Source organism: Mchenga conophoros, linkage group LG5 (genome assembly GCF_057382185.1).
Source record: "Mchenga conophoros isolate Kocher_MC1m ecotype Shallow Benthic linkage group LG5, M_conophoros_male_GT1.1, whole genome shotgun sequence".
NCBI classification, from domain to species: Eukaryota; Metazoa; Chordata; class Actinopteri; order Cichliformes; family Cichlidae; genus Mchenga; species Mchenga conophoros.
Window position 1 is genome coordinate 5,648,775 of NC_140530.1, and position 21,196 is coordinate 5,669,970.

General features: G+C 42.2%; 2 protein-coding genes across 3 annotated transcripts in view; one reads left to right on the forward strand and one right to left on the reverse strand.

Moving 5' to 3' along the window:
• On the forward strand, positions 1-14,867 carry acad9 (acyl-CoA dehydrogenase family, member 9). Its single transcript, XM_085272908.1, has 18 exons — positions 1-267; positions 1,265-1,358; positions 1,485-1,586; positions 4,909-5,015; positions 5,092-5,192; positions 6,617-6,695; positions 6,781-6,952; positions 7,040-7,113; positions 7,194-7,269; positions 7,358-7,428; positions 7,528-7,647; positions 7,729-7,857; positions 9,210-9,289; positions 9,442-9,568; positions 9,643-9,720; positions 10,604-10,732; positions 12,536-12,608; positions 12,892-14,867. Exons 1-18 carry the CDS (start codon positions 88-90, stop codon positions 12,990-12,992), a joined length of 1,893 nt encoding a protein of 630 aa, XP_085129034.1. The 5' UTR covers positions 1-87; the 3' UTR covers positions 12,993-14,867.
• The window catches only part of cfap92 (cilia and flagella associated protein 92 (putative)), a 16,299-nt gene continuing 8,362 nt past the window's right edge, over positions 13,260-21,196 (reverse strand). For both annotated transcript variants that reach the window (XM_085272907.1, XM_085272906.1), the window contains exons 15-17: positions 15,160-15,377; positions 13,495-13,646; positions 13,260-13,400 (exon numbers count right to left, since the gene is read on the reverse strand). In XM_085272907.1, coding sequence (XP_085129033.1) covers positions 13,310-13,400; positions 13,495-13,646; positions 15,160-15,377 — 461 coding nt within the window. In that variant the 3' untranslated portion in view covers positions 13,260-13,309. The remainder of the gene's footprint in view (positions 13,401-13,494; positions 13,647-15,159; positions 15,378-21,196) is intronic.

A 21,196-nucleotide genomic window follows, 5' to 3' on the forward strand; every position in this document is an offset into this window, starting at 1 on the left:
TGGGACAGAAACGGGTGAAAGGTACTTTGCTGCTTGGGTTCGGGAGCAGACCGATGGCTGTATGAAGTAGAGATCTTTGCTAATAGAATGATGAACATGAACAGATTAATCGTCTCTCGAACCTTTCGAATCGGAGAGCGGTTGCTTGGCTGTCACGCGAGGCATGCTGGGCAAGAAGAGCTGAGACTGCAGCAGCGGAGGAGCATTAAAACTCACTGCAGACACCTGGCGTATGCGAAGGATCTGTTCCTCGGTCAAGTGAACAAGGTAAAGGAAAAGAGCTGCCAGAAAGCCTCTCCAAAGTTAGTGACGGGCGGAGGAAGTCGTCTCAGAAAAGACTTTGTACTTTAGATGATAACTATATTCAAAGCTAACAATCACCAGCGTTCTAGCTTTGAAAGAAGTATCGTTTACGAAACAAAGGGCCTTAGACGCAACACCAGAAAAATAAGACGCATAAAATGCAGGGAAGCTTGAAAAAACTGAGGCTGAGGCACTGTCTCACCTGTTTGGGGTAAATGGTGAAAGAGACTTTAAATATCTACCCAAAGTAAAACCAGCTACCGTGTAGGAAGGTCGGTTTATCTCACACAGTGGAAACGTCTTTCTTTAGAGTCCTCCATGTTGACATGAATCATCACACCGTTCACGCTTTCAGTCTCCCTCTATAACACATCCCAAGGCCTCTCTGCAGGATTTGTTTCTGGAGTCTGGAAAAGGCCATTAAAAGAGGGTAAATCATGGCGATAAAGGGATGCACATGGTTACCAACAACCCTTACAGTGCTGTGATTGCTTCAAGGATCTCAGAGTGTGGAGAGAAAAGATTCCCTACACAGCAACATCAGTCTTTACTTTTGGCACAAGGCAGGTCAGCACAGGGGAATCATGCTCTTGATTCACCACACCAGCTTTTACTTTACAGTCACGTTTCTGCTGCCTGCAGTCTTACAGTTCTGTACCTGCCACTCACTGCGTGGTTTCTGCACCATTCTGAGTAAACCCTGGATGCTGATGGGCAGGTGAGCTGGTTCAGAATCATTTAAAACCAGCCCAGGCCACAGTCAGAATTACAGACATGACCTTTTTCTCCTTTCTCATAGTTAATATGAACATCAGCTTTATCTGCAGGATTTCATGCTTCACACTGTCACCACATGATGGATTAGAAGCATATAACTATATAACACAAAAATATGACTTGGACGGTAACATAGATGCATAACCCTGTTACGATCTCTAAAAAGGCCTGTTTCGTTCTCCAGGCTGAGGTCTTCCCTTATCCAGAAATTGGAAATGATGAGGTGGAGGAGATAAAGCAGCTTGTTGCACCGGTAGAGAAGTTCTTCAGTGATGATGGTGAGGTGGGAATTGAGTACATGCACGTGATTAATGACTTTCAGATATGATTTATCAGAGGAATTAAATGACTGACATTGGAATTGCTGGATTTTGTTTGTTTTTGTTTTGGGGTTTCTTTGCCAGTTGACTCAGCAAAAATTGACAGAGAGGCCACAATTCCCCTGGAGACTCTGCAGGGGTTGAAGGATCTCGGGCTGTTTGGAATCATGATTCCTGAAGAATACGGTGAGATGATTTTAACAAAGCCCTTCTAAAAGATAGTCTCGTGTCTCGGGATCCATCTGAAAATATGAGTGAAAATTGATTTCAAAGCATTTTTGAGATGAACTTTAACTCCACCCGACTTTGCCCCAAAGTGAAGTTAGAAGTTAAGAGCAATGTTCTGGACATTATACTAATACTTTGATCTGTGTTGTTACTTATTTTTACATTCTTTTATTTAGGGTATTTTTTTAAGGACGACACCTCCCTCATATAATTTGTGTGACTATGTAGCTTTTATACACAACTCTTCTAAGGCTACTAGTTAGTTTCAACATTGCACTATACATAACAGATGGATGCAGCTCCTTCTTTCTGAAAAGCAAAGCCGGTGAAGCAGTGCCTGAAACTTGCACTCTTTTCATTGGCCAGCAGAGGGCAACTTCCTCCTGTGGTTGCAGAAAAGAAGTCTGATTGTGTGGACACCCGTAGTGGCATTTATTTCAACTCACTTTTATTTATTTATATATTTATACAGCACCAAATCACAAGAACAGTCACCTCAAGGTATTTTATATTGGCAGACCCTACAAAAATACATACAGAGAAAAACCCAACAATCATATGACCCCCTATGAGCAGCACTTTGGCAACAGTGGGAAGGAAAAACTCCCTTTTAACAGGAAGAAACCTCCGGCAGAACCAGGCTCAGGGAGGGGCGGGGCCATCTGCTGTGACCGGTTGGGGTGAGAGAAGGAAGACAGGATAAAAGACATGCTGTGGAAGAGAGACAGAGGTTAATAACAGATATGATTCAGTGCAGAGAGGTCTATTAATACATAGTGAGTGAGAAAGGTGACTGAAGAAGAAAAACTCAATGCATCATGGGAATCCCCCGGCAGCCTACGTCTATTGCAGCATAACTAAGGGAGGATTCAGGGTCACCTGGTCCAGCCCTAACTATATGCTTTAGCAAAAAGGAAAGTTTTAAGCCTAATCTTGAAAGTAGAGATAGTGTCTGTCTCCTGAATCCAAACTGGAAGCTGGTTCCACAGAAGAGGGGCCTGAAAACTGAAGGCTCTGCCTCCCATTCTACTTTTAAATACTCTAGGAACAACAAGTAGGCCTGCAGAGCGAGAGCGAAGTGCTCTAATAGGGTGATATGGTACTACAAGGTCATTAAGATAAGATGGGGCCTGATTATTTAAGACCTTGTATGTGAGGAGCAGGATTTTGAATTCAATTCTGGATTTAACAGGAAGCCAATGAAGGGAAGCCAAAACAGGAGAAATATGCTCTCTCTTTCTAGTCCCTGTCAGGACTCTTGCTGCAGCATTTTGGATTAGCTGAAGGCTTTTCAGTGAGGAAGTAATAAATGCATGAACTAGTTTTTCAGCGTCACTCTGAGACAGGATATTTCTAATTTTAGAGATGTTGCGCAAATGGAAGAACGCAGTCTTACATATTTGTTTAATATGTGCGTTGAAGGACATGTCCTGGTCAAAAATGACTCCAAGGTTCCTCACAGCGTTACTGGAGGCCAAGGTAATGCCATCCAGAGTAAGAATCTGGTTAGTTACCATATTTCTAAGCTTTTCAGGGCCGAGTACAATAACCTCAGTTTTATCTGAATTAAGAAGCAGAAAGTTAGCGGCCATCCAGGTCTTTATGTCTTTAAGACATTCCTGCAGTTTAACTAATTGGTGTGTGTTATCTGGCTTCATGCATAGCAGTGAAAATGTATGTGATGCCTTCTAATGATACTTCCTAATGGAAGCATATATAATGTAAACAGAATTGGTCCTAGCACTGAACCCTGTGGAACTCCATAATTAAACTTGGTGTGTAATTGGATATAATACAAACCACAACCACCAACCTTTGGTTTCTCAGTCAGACCCACATTTAGCTCATAACAGCTGGTTTCAGAAAACCAAGATGGCAACATTCAAAGCATGACGTCACAGTGGCTGGATCCATATTTTATATATAATCTATGGTTTCAAGCTAGTGATTTACACTAATGTGCTGGAGCTGTCCTTCATTTCTTTACATTCTGCTCAGAAAATGGGAAATACACGGAGAGATTTATTGAAATGTGTAAACATAACAAACACAGTTTGTACAATTCCAATAATGTTGGAACTCCATATTCGTATGACTGTCTGAACTATCTCAGGCAGCTTTGTTTAAGTGTTCTTCAGGAATATCTCTCCAGGCTGTTTGGATGATATTCAAAGCTCTTGTTTGGATGTCGGCTGCCTTTCGTTCTGTGTTGATGATCTCGATAATGTTGGGGTCTGGGCTCTAGGGAGGCCAGTGCATGACCTATAGTGTGCACTGCGTCTTTGTCTCTCCAGGTATGGCTTTACTGCGCTGCTACTGTGTTTGGATTCATTATCATGCTAAAAAATGAGGCAGTTGTCAATCAGATGCTTTCCAGATGGTATTACATCTGGTCAGGAGGTTGCAAGCTAGTGTTCACTTAGTGCCAGCCAACACTGGATAATGGAAGGGTTGCATCAGGAACTACATCTGGCATCATATCTGTGCCAAATCAAATATGTAGCTGCACCCACTGCGGGGATTTAACTTCCCAGAACATTTTTTTTAATGTATGTCAGTTTAAAACAAAGCATTCATCTCGTGGCACGGCTGATGACAATTGTATGGTATTAGAGAGAAGCCCAGCAATCCCCTGTAATCAAGCACTTTGCAACTGTGGGGAGGAAGAACTCCTTTTTAATTGGCATATCCAGGCTCAGTGATGGCAGCCATCTGCTATGGCAGGTCTGGTGTTGAGGTTAGACAGAAGAAGAAGAAGATCACAGACTCTACAAACAGCTTTGTTTTACACATGGAGACATGAATCCCAGAGCGCAGTTTAAAATACTGTTTGAATGGACTTTAAACATTTAACGTCATTACTTTATGAGTATATTAGTATGTTATCTGCTGTTAATCAGCAGCGTTTCAAGTATCAGGTCAGTATATTTGGGTGTATTTTATGGCACAAGAGGTTCAATTAAGCTCTCACACTTGACATCTAAATGGTACTCTGTCTGAGCTCAGCGCAGAAATGCTTTAATGAACAGGTGGCATGCTGTTAGATTTAGATATGGTTCCTGCCTCAGTGCAGCTTCTACACGTACAGATTCAAGTCAAAGCTACATATCGACCGTAGTGGGGTTTCCCTGAAACATCACTACGATCCTGACTTCATCATGGCTCCACAGCTGTCTCTCTGACACATCCATGCTAGATGGAAATGCAGAAACTGCCCCACTGCGAGACACAGTGGGGCAGTTTCTGTTTTTATTGTTTATCATTTGTTTTTCAATCCCAGGGGGTCTTGGATTATCCCACACCATTTATGCACGACTGAATGAGATCATCGCCTTAGACGGCTCCATCGCCGTCACACTGGCTGCTCATCAAGCCATTGGACTGAAGGTAAAAATACAATACGGAGTTGTGTCTGCAATGTGGACAATCTGGAGGATTTGCTAACACATTTGTGGGCTCTCAGGGGATCCTGATAGCAGGCAATGAAGCCCAGAAGAAAAAGTATCTGCCCAAGCTGGCCTCAGGGGAGCACATCGCAGCTTTCTGTCTGACAGAGCCCGGAAGGTAAAGAACACCATGCACATGTCATCCGCAGCGTTCTCCTCTGTGGCTCCAACTCTGCTCATACAGCAGTGAAGCACAGTCTGATGAACACAAATAACAGGTTATCTCTACACCCACTGGCCACTTCATTAGGTACACCTGTTGAACTATTATTAGAACAAATATCTGATCGTCCAGTCACAAGGCAGCAACTCAATATCAGAGTCATTTAGGCATATAAACTCGTTCAAACCCAGCATCAGAGTGGGGAAGAAGGGTGGTTTTAGTGCCGTTGAATGTGGCCTGGATCTTGTATCTCAGAAACTACTAGGATTGTCTCATACAACCATCTGTAGGGTTTAGTCAGAAAAAGAGAAACTATCCAGTGAGTGACAGCTGCCTGCGAGAAAATGTCAGAGGAGAGTCGCCAAACTGCTGTGAGCTAAAAGGAAGGCAACAGTAACTCAAACAAACACTCACTATGCAGAAGAACATAGCTCTACGAACCCTCTATGAACACACAACATTTTGAACCTTGAAGCAGATGTGGTACAACAGCAGAAAAGCTAACAAACAGAAAGCTGAAGCTACATTTCACACAGGTTTAACAAAGCTGGACAGGAGAAGACTAGTAAAACATCTGAGGTAGGCGGCGTGGCCCCTCTAATTTTTGAATAAGATAACCTGAGAACGAGGTGACGTAGGTACAGCTACTGAAAATCTCAGACGAGCAGTGATCCTGGAGATCTTGACCTCAAAATCAGATGTCAGCTTTCCTAAAAATCACATTTATTCTACGTTTGCATCTACTAGGGGGCTGTGGGGTAGCCTGGCAACTGTCAGTAGACTCCCAGTATGAAAACTGTCAGTGTGCGTCAGGCTCCATCCAGGTAACTGGCTGCAGTTTACGTTTTAAAACCCAGCAACCTGAAAATAAGCGTCTCAGCTGATTGTATCTGCAGGTTCACTCTCAGTCACTGCTCAGCGTTGACGCCCACAGGGCACCAAACGGTGGTTAAAGATGGCGGTTACAGGATTCAGGACACTGTACAGAGCACCATGATTACAGCCTAAATCAGGACATTGTTTAATCAAGATAAAGACTGATGTCACAGATGTTGAATCACTTCCCAATGACTTTAGAAACACTATGTATTTATAGAGACCATTAGCTGTTTGGATTGGACTCCACAGAAACACCCACAGAACCCGTGTTCCCACTTTTCCTTCCTCTGATTAGTACTTGGTGATAAAGGCTCATTGTGTTATTTGCTTGAAGTGAACTAAACAGTGAGGTTGTTTTCAAATCACTGCAAGCCAAAGTCATCATTGAAAACCCAATGTGATGCATCAGCCAGCGTTAACACAGTGATGATGGCATCTACGCCATGTGCCTGAGCACGTAGCTGTCTTTGCTCCACTGACACTCAGCCTGTCCGTTACAGTGGCAGTGACGCAGCCTCCATTCAGACCCGTGCAACCCTGTCTGAAGATGGAAAACATTACCTGATCAACGGCTCCAAGGTGAGAGGAACAGTTTCCACCAAGTTTTAATTCAGACTTCAACTCAGCCTCTGACTGAAGCTCCTGACTTGAATCATGTTGCCAGATCTGGATTTCAAACGGAGGCATGGCGGACATCATGACCGTGTTCGCCAGGACTGAGGTGGAAGTAGATGGTGTAAAGAAAGACAAGATATCTGCATTCATCGTGGAGAGGGCTTTTGGAGGGATCGCCAGCGGCAAGCCTGAGGACAAACTGGGCATCAGGGGATCCAACAGTAAGCCTTTCATCAACACTTAAAGGCAGTTTGATAGACGCTGGGCCATTTTCATGTCATTTATGTTTCAACGCTGTAACCTTTCAGCCTGTGAGCTGTCCTTCGATAATGTCCCAGTACCAGTAGAGAACGTGATCGGAGAAATTGGAGGTGGATTTAAGGTAAGCTCTAAAGCCAGCTTCATCTGTCTACACAACGGAGATTCTGTAATATTTGTAAACATGTGCTGCGTGTCGGACAGATCGCCATGAACATCCTGAACTCGGGGAGGTTCAGTATGGGCAGCTCCTGTGCTGGAATGATTAAAAAGCTGATCGGTAAGCACTCAGCTGTTGTTTTAACTGGGTAGCGGTTGTGAGTGTTTTAAGTTTATTAAGTCTGGCTTCTCTGTCTGGCCTTCTGTAGAGCTGACATCTGAGTATGCTGCTACCAGGAAGCAGTTTAACAAAAGCCTGAGTGAGTTTGGTATGATCCAGGTATGCTCTCCCCTCACTTGGAAGCTTGTGACACCTTCCAGTCTGATCAGAAGTCTGATCAGAAGTGACTAAATACTGTGATTTCTATGCTTTCTGTAGGAGAAGTTTGCAATGATGGCCCTCAATGCCTTCGTGATGGAGAGCATGGCATACCTGACAGCAGGGATGATGGACAGACCGGGCGTTCCAGACTGTTCTCTGGAGGCAGCCATGGTCAAGGTACCACTTGCTCTGTCGTCTGTGTTCAGGTGAAACTTTTATGAAACTACTCACGGTGTGTGTTCCTCATCTTCGGTACAGGTGTTCAGCTCGGAGGGAGGCTGGATTTGTGTGAGCGAGGCTCTTCAGGTGCTCGGAGGTCTGGGTTATACCAAGAACTATCCCTTTGAGCGCTTCGTCAGGGACTGCCGCATCCTGCCCATCTTTGAGGTACTCATACATAAGTGTTTAAACTCTGAGGGCTAGATATAGTCTTGGTTTGTGCTAGAGTGAAACCGTATGTATTTGTTTCCTTTTCAAAAAACGAATCTTGCCTGCCCTTCAGCTTTTTGCCCAGCCATAGTTAAGATGAACTCTGTGCCCCCCTCTCCTCTCCATGACACACATCAAAAAACTGTTAACAGTTCATTTGTTAAACCTTGTCTTCCAAACTGTAATGCTGTATCAAATCCCAGTATTTTTATGGTCATTGGGAATTTGAATCTTCTGCTTAACCTTGTCAGGGTCGCTGGAGCCGATCCCAGCTGTCTTAGGGCGAGAGGCAGGGTACACCCTGGACAGGTCACCAGTCTGTTACAGGGCTAACAACACATAGAGACAAACAAACATTTGCACTCACATTCACACCTATTATCCTAACCCCACTAACTGCATGTCTTTGGACTGTGGGAGGAAGCCGGTACCCGGAGAGAACCCATACAAATATGGGATAAACATGCAAACTCTACACAGAAAGGCCCCAGAACTGGAACTGGAATTGAACTCAGGACGTCCTTGCTGTGAGGCAACCACTGTGCTGCCAAATTTAAAATCCTTGTGTGAAAGATACTGGACTGTTGAGACGGTTCATTCTGTCAGCAACCACCAGGTGGCATATTTTACTGTTGAAACAAAGCTCTTAATAGATGAAATTGAAGTAAACAGTTAATTTTGAGGTGAAACACATCATCTTCGGGCACTTTACATAGAAAGCTCCAGACCCATCATTATCAAAGCCCCTCACTGTGTCAGTCAGTCACACTCACTGTTACTGATAGAAAGTTTAAAATTTGAAAATACAATGTAGCAAAATTCCCTGCTTTCCTACAGCAGAGAATCCCACACACTCCTACACGCACACCTGCGGGGTACAGTGCGAGGGAAGTTCAACGCGGCCATCCGTTCTTCGTTAGTCAGAGATAACAGGTTTCACTTTGGTGGTTATTGACTGTGCAGCTGAGGTCGGCTTGGTTTGTGTGTTCTGTGATTAGAATCAAGTGTATAAACATTTTCTGCATCACCAAATCAGTACATGTAACTTTACAGCTGGGCTTCATTTGTGATGTGAGTATGGTACAGCCTAACAGCCTGCACGAATAAAACGTGCTCCCCAGCAGAGAATCAGCATTTCACTTAAGACATGCAGTAAATAAAAGAAATCGTTAAAACGTCACGTTTCCAGCTGATTTTGAAAGCAAAACATTGCCTGCTCACAACCGAGTTCTCTGTTCAACCATCAGAGAGCCACTTCCCGTGACACAGAAAACTCTTAACTTAAGTCCAATTCCACTGTTTGCTCACAGGGTACCAATGAAATCCTGAGGATGTACATCGCTCTCACTGGAATGCAGTACGCTGGCAAAATCCTCACAGGGAAAATAAAGTAAGAATCTGAAGGTGTTGTTGAGGTTTGAAGGTTTTTGCTTTTAAGTCCTACATCGCCCCTTCTGTTAGTTGTGTTGTGTTCACACTTCCTAAGAAAAATATGGAGCTGTTTGCCTGTGCTTAGAGGCACGTGGTTGTTTGTGCCCTCAGGGAGATGAAGAAAGGAAATATAGGTCTTGCGATAGGCATGGTCGGCAAGAAACTGAGGACCTCGCTTGGAGCTTCAGTAGACCTCGGCCTGACGGGGAAAGATGGAGTGGTGCATCCCAGCTTGGAAGTAAGAGAATTGTGGTGTTAGATGAGTGAAGTGTTTTTTGTCGAAGCTCTTCAATCTTCTGTTTCCTTTTGCAGGACAGTGCAAAGAAGCTGGAGCAGAACGTCAGCCTGTTTGGGTCGACTGTGGAGAGCCTGCTCTACAGATATGGAAAGGTAGCGTTTGATTCTGGAAAAGCAGCTGTGGGATTTTCCCGCTCAAAGCTTTCCAGTTTCTATGAGCAAATTTCCCATTCATCATGTAAATATGAAAGTTGTTTCATAATGAGCGGTGGTGTTTGTCTGTTACACAGCTGCTTCAAATTGTGTTTCGCGACTGTGCTTTTGTAATCACAGCTTTACCCAAAGAAGCTATAAACCTTTTGGTAGCCGGAAAGTTTTCCAGATTCTCAGTTCCTGTATCATTTGACTGGTTTAGATCCAGCACACACAAACTTTCCTCAGAGGACTTAAATGTTTGCCAAGAGTTTGAATATCGAGGTTCAGGCTGCTTACATGTAAGAAAATAAGCAGTGAAAAGTTTAAAGGCTAACAGCACATGCAAATCATTTCTTCTTCTCTTTAATGATATTTTCAGGAAATTGGGACAAAGCTATTAAAGAAGATGGTCTCATTGCAGGCAGGGTGGAGGAACTGATGCATTTAAGTAGAAAATTGTTGCTATGGATCAAAGCCGTGCTCTAACAGCTCATGCTGTAATTGTACAGTGTCATTACAGGACTGATTATCTGTAGTGTTACAATGCAGGGAAAACTCATTCCTTAGCTCTACGTGTTAACTGCCCATCAGCCCCAAGCTGCTATTTCACTCTGAAATCTAGATGGAAATGGAAACTATGTCAGTTTATTCATTTGATTAGTTTTACTCACATGTTTTACCCATGGCAACAGGACAACAATAAAGCTCGATGCTAGTTAACCGTGTGCTTCTTCAGTACTTGCACAGTGACTCGACTAGGTTTTCGTCACTAAAATACAAAAGCTAAAGTTGAGGTAACTGTCCCTCACATGTCTCTCCTCCTCTCCCCCGATGATGTCAGACCATAGTGGACGAACAGCTCGTCCTGAAGAGGGTGGCAGACGTGCTGATCCACATGTACGCTATGACAGCCGTCCTGTCCAGAGCGAGCCGCTCCATTAGCATCGGCCTCAGGAATCACGACCACGAGGTTTGTACGCTCTGTGCACACTCACACAGTTTAGAAGTCTCGCACACGCAGAATAAATATTCATATTGAACTTGTTTGTTTGCCACAACGAGAGCAGTTTTCCATCGATCTCATAGGATTTCTGTACACATCACTTCCTCTGTGTTTACGCTGTTTAAGGCTGACAGTAAACAGCTGCCTCACTTAGCCCACACTATAAGCATCGGTATGTTCACTGCAGAGCCTGCAGCAGCCCAGCTCACACCTACAGCGGCTGAGTTAATGTTTTCACGTGCGTGAGGAGTCTGTAAAGAATTGGAGTTTACACAACTGTAATTTCAGCTTGCGTCTTAGTGTTGGAGGAAAATGCAGCAGGTGAAATTTTGAGCCATGCCAACCACTTCTGGACAACATTTCAACACGAATGCTAGAGAACTGCTCATCCACATTTATCGTAAGAAACTAAAGACAAAAAGATTCAGATTAAATCGTGTTCACTTGTCCAGCTGTCTCTGTAGGACCCACTTTGAGTTTTCGACCGTCAGCATGAGGACACTTTGGTTACAAGTAGTTTCTTTTGGCAGTGTTTCCCTTGAACGGCTCATTGGAGGGGCCTAACCGGACAAACTTTCTCAACGTATGACGAATCACATTCAGCAAAGCACTTACTCAGGTCCCCAGTAACACACATGCCACGTACACATGAAGTGGACCAGATGTAGAGCTTCCTGATTTATTAGTAAGATGCAAGAAGAAAATCTCCCAAACATGCAGTGCAGTCACACTCTGCTGTTGGCCAAACACTCAAGACTTTCACACTAACAGCAGCATAAAGCAGGATATGTCTCAGCTCTTTGAGGTGAAATACAAATTTAGTCACACAGCCAATCTTATCAAATTTAATCCTTTTTCATTATCGTATTGTGTAATTGTTTTGAACTGTGTGTGTGTACACAAACGTCTACCCTAGTTATTGATATGGTATAGTGCTTTATTTGTGAGTTTGATGGTTACCACCCAAACTGATGTTTGTGGCTAGACTAGTTCTTTGACATCACACAGATGAGGTTTCTACAGGAGCACATGTCATCATTCACACATTTCAGAGTCTAGCAGCTCGTGTGAAGTTTACTTTGGATGGTTCCAGCATTACGGCTCATAATCAAAGTCCCCACGGAGAATTTGAACGTGATTTTTATTCCTCACTATTAGGCTCTATTAAATCGTATAATCTTATCTGGTGTGGTTTGTTTTGGCTGTTTTCACTTACTGCAGGACAGCGGTTCCTTCTGCAAACAATTAAAACAGCTCCACGTCTGTTATTCTCTATTTGTGTGTTTTTCTTTTCTTTTTTTTTCCTTTCACTTGCTGACGTGTTTAATTAGGCTTTTGATCAGCTTGTGTTTAGACTTGTTAAATAAAACTCGCCGTCACTTTTATTACTTTCACTTTACTATTTGATCGAGGTAAAAGCTGTAGCACACTACCTTCATTTGAACAGCGGTTGTTCCTGGAGCAGATTTAGGTGAAGGGCAGGACGATGGAGTGTAAAGACGACTGAAAAAGAGTCCTGTTCGTAATGAGAAACAGCGATGCAAAACAAAACCTCAACACAAAGACTTTAAGAAAGAAAGCCTTTAAAGAGGGCAGCGAATGCTTCATATTATCCTCTGTGTTTCAGATGGGCAGCGCTGTGCTGTCTCTGCACTGTAGTTAAAAGCCATAAATGTGAGGGTGCACGCAATACACCTTTGGTTTTCAGTAATTATGTGTACAGTATTTGCAGATAGAGGTGCCAAATGTTTACTGGTGTTGCTTTTTTAGGTGCTGCTTGCGAACACATTCTGCAACGATGCCTTCTTTAAGAACAATTACTGGATGGTTCAGCTGCAAAAACGTAAGTACAACACAAAACGGTAATTGAGAACAGCACCGTGATCCGTGTGGGACTTTTTTTTTTCTTCTTTCAGCAACATCTTAGTACAAAAGACTTGCATGTGTTGTGGAATTTCCCCACCAAACAGCACATACCAACACTGGAACCACCCGCTGCTTTTCATTTTCACACCGTGCACTTTTTTAATGACCTCTAAGCTAACCAGCGCTATGATCAAGTGCTGTGTTTACGTCTGATCGGAGTGTGTGGCGTGGTTTGTGATTCTTGTCTCAATTCGTTTCAGACTCTCCTGAGAACAACGATGCCAACATCAAGAAGATTGCCAAACAGGTCCTGGAGAACAGAGCCTACATCTGCTCTCACCCTCTCGAAAGAACTTACTGAGCTCTCCACTGAGACCATAATACTGTTTCCTGTATTCTGATTGGACTATTTTGACCAGTCCCAATGATGCGTCTCCAATCTTGTATTAGTGGTTGTTTTTACATTCAGTAAAACATGAAGAGATTAATATTAGCTGTTTTATATTAATAATAACTTCAGTGGGTCAGACTTCTACTCTGATGGCATTACATGAAACTCAATCCTAAGTGCTCTTTCACTTTAATGCTATAATGAATAATTTTGCAGGATAGCAGTTTTAATGAGCCTGTTTGGACACCAGGTTTTCCTGAATGGCTGACCTTTACTGTTGTTTAATGCTACTTTTGAAACCTGAAGATGCTCCTCTCCCTGTCTGTCAGAGGCAGGGCAGTCCGCTTGTACAAAAATGAATACTGCTCACAGAATCCACTGTAAGAGGCAACAGAAAAAAAGCATATATTACTTCAGAAATCTTTCTTTCATTTCTCCAGCATTTGCCTTTTCAAACAGCACTTGAGCTCACTTGTAGTGGTACTTGCTGTACTGAGAGTTGTGTCTGGGAAAGGCGTTTCTTCCCAGGCTGCAGGCCACGCATGGGCCTGGAGCCAGAGGCACTCTCTCCCTTTCCTCTGCTTTGTTGTCAGCAGCGTTCATCACGGACAGTTGAGGAAAAGGCTGTAACACAAAATGCAGCTCTTGGCTCAAAGATTTCCTCAGTTAGGTGCAAGAAGAGCCACGACGATAAAAGAAAAACAAGTATACAAGATCTAAACTAAACATGTGTAGCATAAATGGCCTTTAAAGTTGCATTTTTGTTAACACTTTTGTGAACTGCTGTAGCTGGAAAAAAATGCATGGGACTTCAAGTGGACATCAAAGTAGCGTGACAGGACCTGGCCATCGGATCCCCAGCTGTCTGCGTCCACAGTGGATTATAATCTAGGCTTAATGTGTTTTTGATTGATTGATTGGTTGATTGATCATACTTTATTCATCCCGAGGGAAATTGGGTTAAGGCTGCCAGCCGTGCCAGCGCCATCACTATTTTGTCACTATGGCTAGTTTCTCCTTCCATAGCAACCTCCTAAACAAGAAGCGCTAGCTTCTGGACTTCACTGAGGTACCACCTTTGCTAATTTAAGGGAGTGAACCAGACCTCTAGTCCATAATTGTCTAATCTAGCAAGTTTGTGCTCCAAATTTGGAGAGTGAAATTATTCAATTTTATTTATACAGCGTGAAATCACAAAAGTTGCTTCAAGGTATTGCAAGGTAGACCCTACAATAATACATACAGAGAAAAACCCAACAATCCTATGAGCCCCTATGAGCAAGCACTTTGGCGACAGTGGGAAGGAAAAACTCCCTTTTAACAGGAAGAGACTGTGTCAATAGACACACAGTGAGTGAGAAAGGTGACTGAAGAAGAAATACTCAATTGTGGGAATCCCCCAGCAAGATACACCTATAGGGTCACCTGATTCAGCCCAAATTATATGCTTTAGCAAAAAGGAAAGTTTTAACCCTAAACTTAAAAGTTAAAAAATACCTTAATTCCAAGCTGGTTCCATAGAAGAGGGGCCTGAAAACTGAAGGCTCTGCCTCCCATTCTACTTTTAAATACTCTAGGAATTATATTAAATATTAAAAGTATTTTATTAATATTGGATTCATTGAGTGTTCATGTATTACACCTGTACAGTTTTGTGTTGCTGACCAAGCATTAACTGATAATCTCAGCCTCTTGTCTGGTATGGTGACTTCAGGGTCCCACAAAAAATGCATCTTTGACACAGGTGACTTCACAGTTTTATATACAGTCTATGCTATTTGAAACTGAACCATGTAATATATGAAAGATTTATCCAATAATAATAAAAAAAATCTTGATTATCAAGCCATTTGTCATGAGACTATTATTGTAACCCTTGAATAAACACAAATGCAGGTCTGTGAAATAAATAAAACACTTTATAGTCATGAATAAACACACCTAGCTGCTCGTTTGTTAAGTGCCTCTAGCTTACCGTAAGCTAATCCAGTCACATACAAGAGTTCTGACCTTAACTTTCCCTTAATGATCAGTTTTAGTTGTCTGCATGGTTATTCTGAAGGCTTTTCATGTTGTTGAGCTGTACTCTTTTGTACTGAATTCTGAGTGCCACTTGGAATGAGTGGAAATGCTGTACCTTAAGTATCATGCCTGGTTTCCTCAGTGAATATTTCTTTGGCAGATCTTTCAGTATATCCTGAGTTCTCTCCAGGTTTCCTTTCATGTGACACTTGAATTGTTGGACGGGGCTGTTGTCTGCTGAGTTAACGTTGCTGCCGTCAGGAAGCAGCTGCTTCTTCCAGCGGCTGTACTGAGCTCTGGCTGCTTGGAGCTGCTCCTGCTGTAGACGATCTCCTGAGGATCAACAGCGCACACGCTTAACTCTGTGGATCAACAACTCCAAAGAGTTCATCCTGTAAACTTCATACAGCTGATAAACTTAACAGGCGTGGTGTGGTTTTAGCTTACAACAGAGTTGGAAAAATATAACATGGCACACATTAACGAGTAACTCTGTACACTGCTGAGATCAATTAAGCTTCTGCCCGACCAAATTTATTCTCCAGCTCAGTCTGGGAGTGTGTTACTCAGCAGCAAAGACTTCTACTGGCTTAAATATCTGCCATCTGGAGCTTCAATCAAAATGGATCAATACTGGCCTTTAGTACAGTGAAAAAGCTTGCAGCGTACACAGACATAGGAAAATCCACTCTTAGATATTCTGTGCTTTGCTAGATGTTGGCTTTGAGACTATAGGCTGTAACTGTCACATGATGTATGCTCCCATGTTTTTGTCCAGTTTTGTCTGCTTTTAAAAATGAAGCTGAGCCTAGTCTTCTCATGAAGTTGCAGACAAACTCCAATAAAGTTGCAGACAAACAGTTCGTGAGTGGAGAAAAGTAAAAGTGCATCACAGCTCCACTGAAGACTTGACAGACTGAAAAAGACAACATTTCAACCCCATCAGAATTACAACAAGAGCCCAAACTGTGACATTATTACATGCACTTTTGTGAATTCAACTAAACTTCATATGGTCTTCTGACAATGTGTTTCTCTGTCTCACTTAATATTAAGGCATTTTTGGACATATGTATTTGAAGTAGGGGAGCTATCCCTGATCTGCACTTACATATCTAATTCACAGTGTCCCTGAACAAAACACATACATGAAATGTAAGCACACCGTATGTCTCATTAAATGTTACCAAACATGTAACTCACTCGAGATCATAACTCATGTCATAGTGCTGAAATCTAAGAAATATGTTTTTTGTTAGTTGGACAGATCACAGATCTGCCTTTGTGCCACAGGAAAATAGTTCCATGGTGGAGTTACATCTGAAAGGAAAACTGTCTCTTGAAAATGCATTAAAGATGTTGCCCTCTGTTGTGAATGTTTAAAACCTTATAGGAGTGCTGTGTTGTGGTTTTTGTTAACTGCTTTCATTTGGCGTTTGTTTATTTCTGTCTGACAACCTGCTGGCATGCCGGGATACATCATCCACTGGAACCACTGTGTCTAATTTCCAACTAATATAAAAAATTTTAATATTTAATCATTATTATGTTCATGTAAATAGGTCACTTACTACATACTTTTTTCCTTAAACTAATTCTTGGGTGCTTTGTTTTGATCAGAATCAGGAAAATCAATGTAGCTCTACGTCAGCAGTACAGCTTTAAATGAAACCTTGTGGTTTCATGACATGCTTGTATACTGAGTTAGTGTCTGCATCACTTGTGAACTAAAGAATTGTGGGATTTTTCACCTTTCTGAAAGGTCAAAAAGGACCCTCTTACACAAATAAAATAGATAAACTACTCTCGGTCAGATACCAGTAAGGCACAACATTATGAGCACCTGCCTAGTATTGTGTTGGTCCCCCCCTTTTGCTGACCCATCATCAAATCCATTACACACCTGAAGGTGTGCTGTGGTATCTGAGCCAAGATGTTCACAAAGGATCTGGGGAAGGTTAAGTCAAGAGCTCAAACTCATTGTTGTGACTCAAAAACTATTCCTGAATCATTTTTCTTTGTGGCAGGGTGGATTATGGTCTGCAGCAATGCTTAAGTAGGCGACACATGTTAAAGTAGCATCCACATGGGTGAAGGAGGACCCAAGGTTTCCCAGCAGAACATTGTCCAAAGCATCACACTGCCTCCATTGACTTGCTTTCTTCCTATCATGCATCCTTGTGCCAGGTGTTACCCAAGTAACCAATGCACATGCACCCAGCCATCCACGTGATATGAAAGAAAACACAATTAATCACACCAGGACACCTTCTTCCATTGCTCCGTGGTCCAGTTCTGATCCTCACATGCCCATTGTTACAAGATTCAGCGTGAGCACCCTGACTGCTCTGCGGCCCCATGCACAACAAACTGATGTGTTGTGGGGAGGCTGTAGCTCAGGAGTTAGAACAAGTCATCTGCTAATCAGAGAGATGGTGGTTCAACTCTTTGCTACTCCAGTCTGCCAAATATTCTTGGGCAAGATGTTGAATCTAAAGTTCTGTTCTGTTCAGTTGAGTAAGAATGTGATAGCAGGGCTCTAGACTAACTTTTTGCCATGGGTGCAAATATTTGGTTGCACCTGTGCGACCAACTGTTCGGGTAGCAAAAAAAAAAAAAAAAAATCTGCAACCTTCCCTATGGTCAACAACAGACACACATTTTGCCCCTATCGTGGACTAAACCAATCAGAGATAGTCAGGGGCGGGACCTCTCTGATTGGCCGTGGTCCAGTTGAAAGTGCAGGTGGAAGTGGGAGGTGAGTAGCTTGAATAAAGCGATATCAATTCATTAAATCCTGAATCGACTTTTAAATATAACTGTGTTTTGCCAGAAACACCAGATTCTCAGATTAAAGCTCACAAAACCATTTCAACAACAACCGAACAGCAGATGAGAGCAGGTACACGGACTCCACACAAAGACGTAAACACAGACCCGACGCATCAGAATCAACTTTGTCTTTCTCGGCTTTCTCACCCGATGGCCCGTAGACGGTCACGCTGTTGGAGCTCAGCGATTCTGATGCGTGCGGTCCGCGCTGTGTTTACGTCTTTTTGCGCTGATTCTGAGCTGCAGGTTTTGTCTCTCTCCAACCAAAATTCACCGAGCCAGCAGCAAAAGAAGCAGCAAACTGCGCTTCACATTTGATCAATGTCGTCATGAATTTTGCTGTTTTGCTTCCACGACTATTAAAATCACACTCCATGCACAGCTAGCTCTCTCTCTCTCTCTCTCTCTGTACTTCAAGAACAGTTTCTCGTCTCCAATCTGTTTTCTGTATTATTCATTCGCTTATTACCCACCAGTCTACCGCTGTTTACAGCGCTGTCGGCTGCTGTCTTTTTCTTTTCTTTTTTTCACTTAAATGACCTCGGACAAGAAAGCCTATTTTTTTCTGTTGTTCAATACTGAAGAAATTTAAACTTTATATGCAGAACATTGTAGAATATTTTTAAGGTTATCTGCTATAAAAAGCCAGACCAGGAAAATCTCCTTCATGTTTTCCTGTGTTTTATTCTCAGTTACTTTCACACAAAGGCATCTGCTGTGATGTTCACAATTCTGATGAAGTCAGTACTGATAAATGATCAGAATTATAATATTTCTGACTGTCTGAGGCTAAATTGAATCGAATCGGGACTTTGAAAACCAGAATCGAATGGATTATAGAAATCAGTGATGATACCCAGCCCTAGTGAGCAGCCTAGGCACGACAGAAGTGGATGTAGCTGTAATAGGAAAAGAACTATTGCTAACTTTTCTGTTAAGTTAAGGCCTGATCCTTCTGAAATTCATAGCCAGTGCTCTGACACGGTGGCATCAATCTTTGAATGCTGAAAAAGCACAGTGTATCCAGAAAAACACATTATATTATATAAATTATTATAAAATTTGTGTGCGCCTAACTTTTGTGCCGGTACGCCTAACTTTTTAAAGTTAGGCGTACCGGTACGCCCATGGCAAAAAGTTAGTCTAGAGCCCTGCTCTAAGGGCATTTTACGACACTGGGGTGGCATCTGCTATCTTTTATGCTGTGGTCTGCTGGAGGAGTGGATTGGCAGAGAGGGACAGGGGGAAACTCAACAAACTGGTCAAGAGGGCCAGCTCTGTCCTGGACTGTCCGCAGAAGTCCATCGAGCAGGTTGGGGAGGAGAGGATGTTGTCTAAGCTAACATCCATCATGTGAGACTGTACAAGCACCGAGCAGCTCGTTCAGCAGTAGACTTTTACACCCACAGTGACCGCAGGTCATTCTTACCAGAAGCTGTCAAACTCTATAACACAGTTTAACATCCTTTGGTCATCTTACTCACCAGCTGTTTGTTCACTGTACATTTTATACTGTATATATCCCTGTACAATTTTTCTATACATATTTCTGTACATTGTTACCTGTGTATACGAACTTCAGTTGCTTATGTATATAGGACCACTTTGTGTCTTCCTTTTATATTTTATATTCCCCTTGCTATAAGAGCTGTGTAACACCGAAATTTCACTTTCTATTCTATTCTATTCTATTCTATTCTAACTAGTTAAAGTCAGGGTGATATTTCTCTGGACCAAGGGAGTCTGAATAGAATGTCCCAGACTAGGGATGTTCGATATAACGATATATATCGGATGACGATATAAAAACGTCTATCGTTTCATTTTACGCTATCGTTTGTTTCGTGGTGTCGCAAAATAAACTGTTTACGGCAATATTTTTTCATGGTTTTGATGGTCACTGTAGTGGCTAAATTAATTTCTTAAAGTTCTCTCTTTCTCTTATATTTAATATAACCACACTACGGACGGATAAGCGACTGTTTTTATGCATTGTCGTTAGCAACAACGACGGTAAAACCATCCCGTGTCCGCTTGTTTATTTTCCACATAAGCCTTTCACAATAAAGCTCAAGATCGTGTTGAGACTTTTCAAAATAAACTGAATTACGTGAAAGAGTATGCCGTGTTTATGGATGAGAAGCAAAAAAGAGTCGCCAGGTGCTAAAAAATAAACCTTAGACTCAAACGTTAGAACAGGCTTTTCCCCGCAGCACGCCGTGTAATAAATACTCACAAAGAAAACTGCGGCCGTTACTTATGTCTAAAAATGTATCGTTTCATGCATCAGTTAAAACACTGCTCCAAGTACACGACGCCCAGCTGGAAACACTTCACGCAAGTCGAGCTGCCCGAGATTCACAGAATTTACAGAAAATGTTACATTTTGTGATTTATATTGTTATCGGGAAGATAGATGTCTTATATTGGGATATGAGATTTTGGTCATATCGCACAGCCCTATCCCAGACTAATACACAAGAACGGTCAAAGAAAAATGAAGATAATGTTTTGGAATGTCCAAATTAAAGGTGTGACCTTAATCAAAGAGAAGTGTTGAGAAATAACAGGAATGATGAGTGGACTAGTTCTTATATAGTGCTCTACCTGTCTCATTCGCCCATTCTTTCAATGCTTAAGCCCTGTCTCTCTAAAGCTGACACATCAAAGAGCAACTTGGGGGTCTGAAGTACTTCCAGGGATTGAACCATCAACCGCTCAATTAATAGATGACCTGCTGCTACAGCTATCCCAGTTATACTTGAAAAAAGGAACAAGTATAATTATCTCTACTTGGAAATTGTATATTTACACAATTGCTGAGGGGTTTGTGAGCTTTTTCTTGCAACTGTAACTACTTTAGTGCAGATCATGGATTTTGTCTGTTTCTCGATGAACTCCACAATACTAGTAAGATGAATGCAATAAAAATCCTCAGGTACGAACACTAAGTTCCAGATGATGCTGCAGTCATCGAATAAAACACAGATGTAACCACATCGTTTCAATTATGACCATTCATTCATTTCTACCATCCTGCAGCAAAGCATTTCATAACAGTGCGAGCTAAAGGACAATTTGTGTTTTCATATAAAGATAAACTCTTTCATTTGAAATATCAGCAACTGTATATGGTCTTAGAGGGTTGGGGCAGCTTTTTACTTTTTTGAATGTTGTTTGTCTGATATGCCACGTGAGGCTGCATATTACATTTTTAGTAAGATTCAGTCATTAATCTACACACTTCAGATCTGTCCTTTTAATTGCTAAAATTTACATACATCTTAATATTGTCTACAATACTTTGCCTCACAGAGTTC

What these genes read in the sequence shown, in the direction of transcription:
- acad9 (XM_085272908.1), top strand. Translation starts at nt 88, where the DNA reads ATGATGAACATGAACAGATTAATCGTCTCTCGAACCTTTCGAATCGGA. An exon ending in CATGATTCCTGAAGAATACG is followed by an intron (nt 1,587 to 4,908) that starts GTGAGATGATTT and finishes TTTCAATCCCAG; the next exon opens with GGGGTCTTGGATTATCCCAC. An exon ending in AAATTGGAGGTGGATTTAAG is followed by an intron (nt 7,114 to 7,193) that starts GTAAGCTCTAAA and finishes CGTGTCGGACAG; the next exon opens with ATCGCCATGAACATCCTGAA.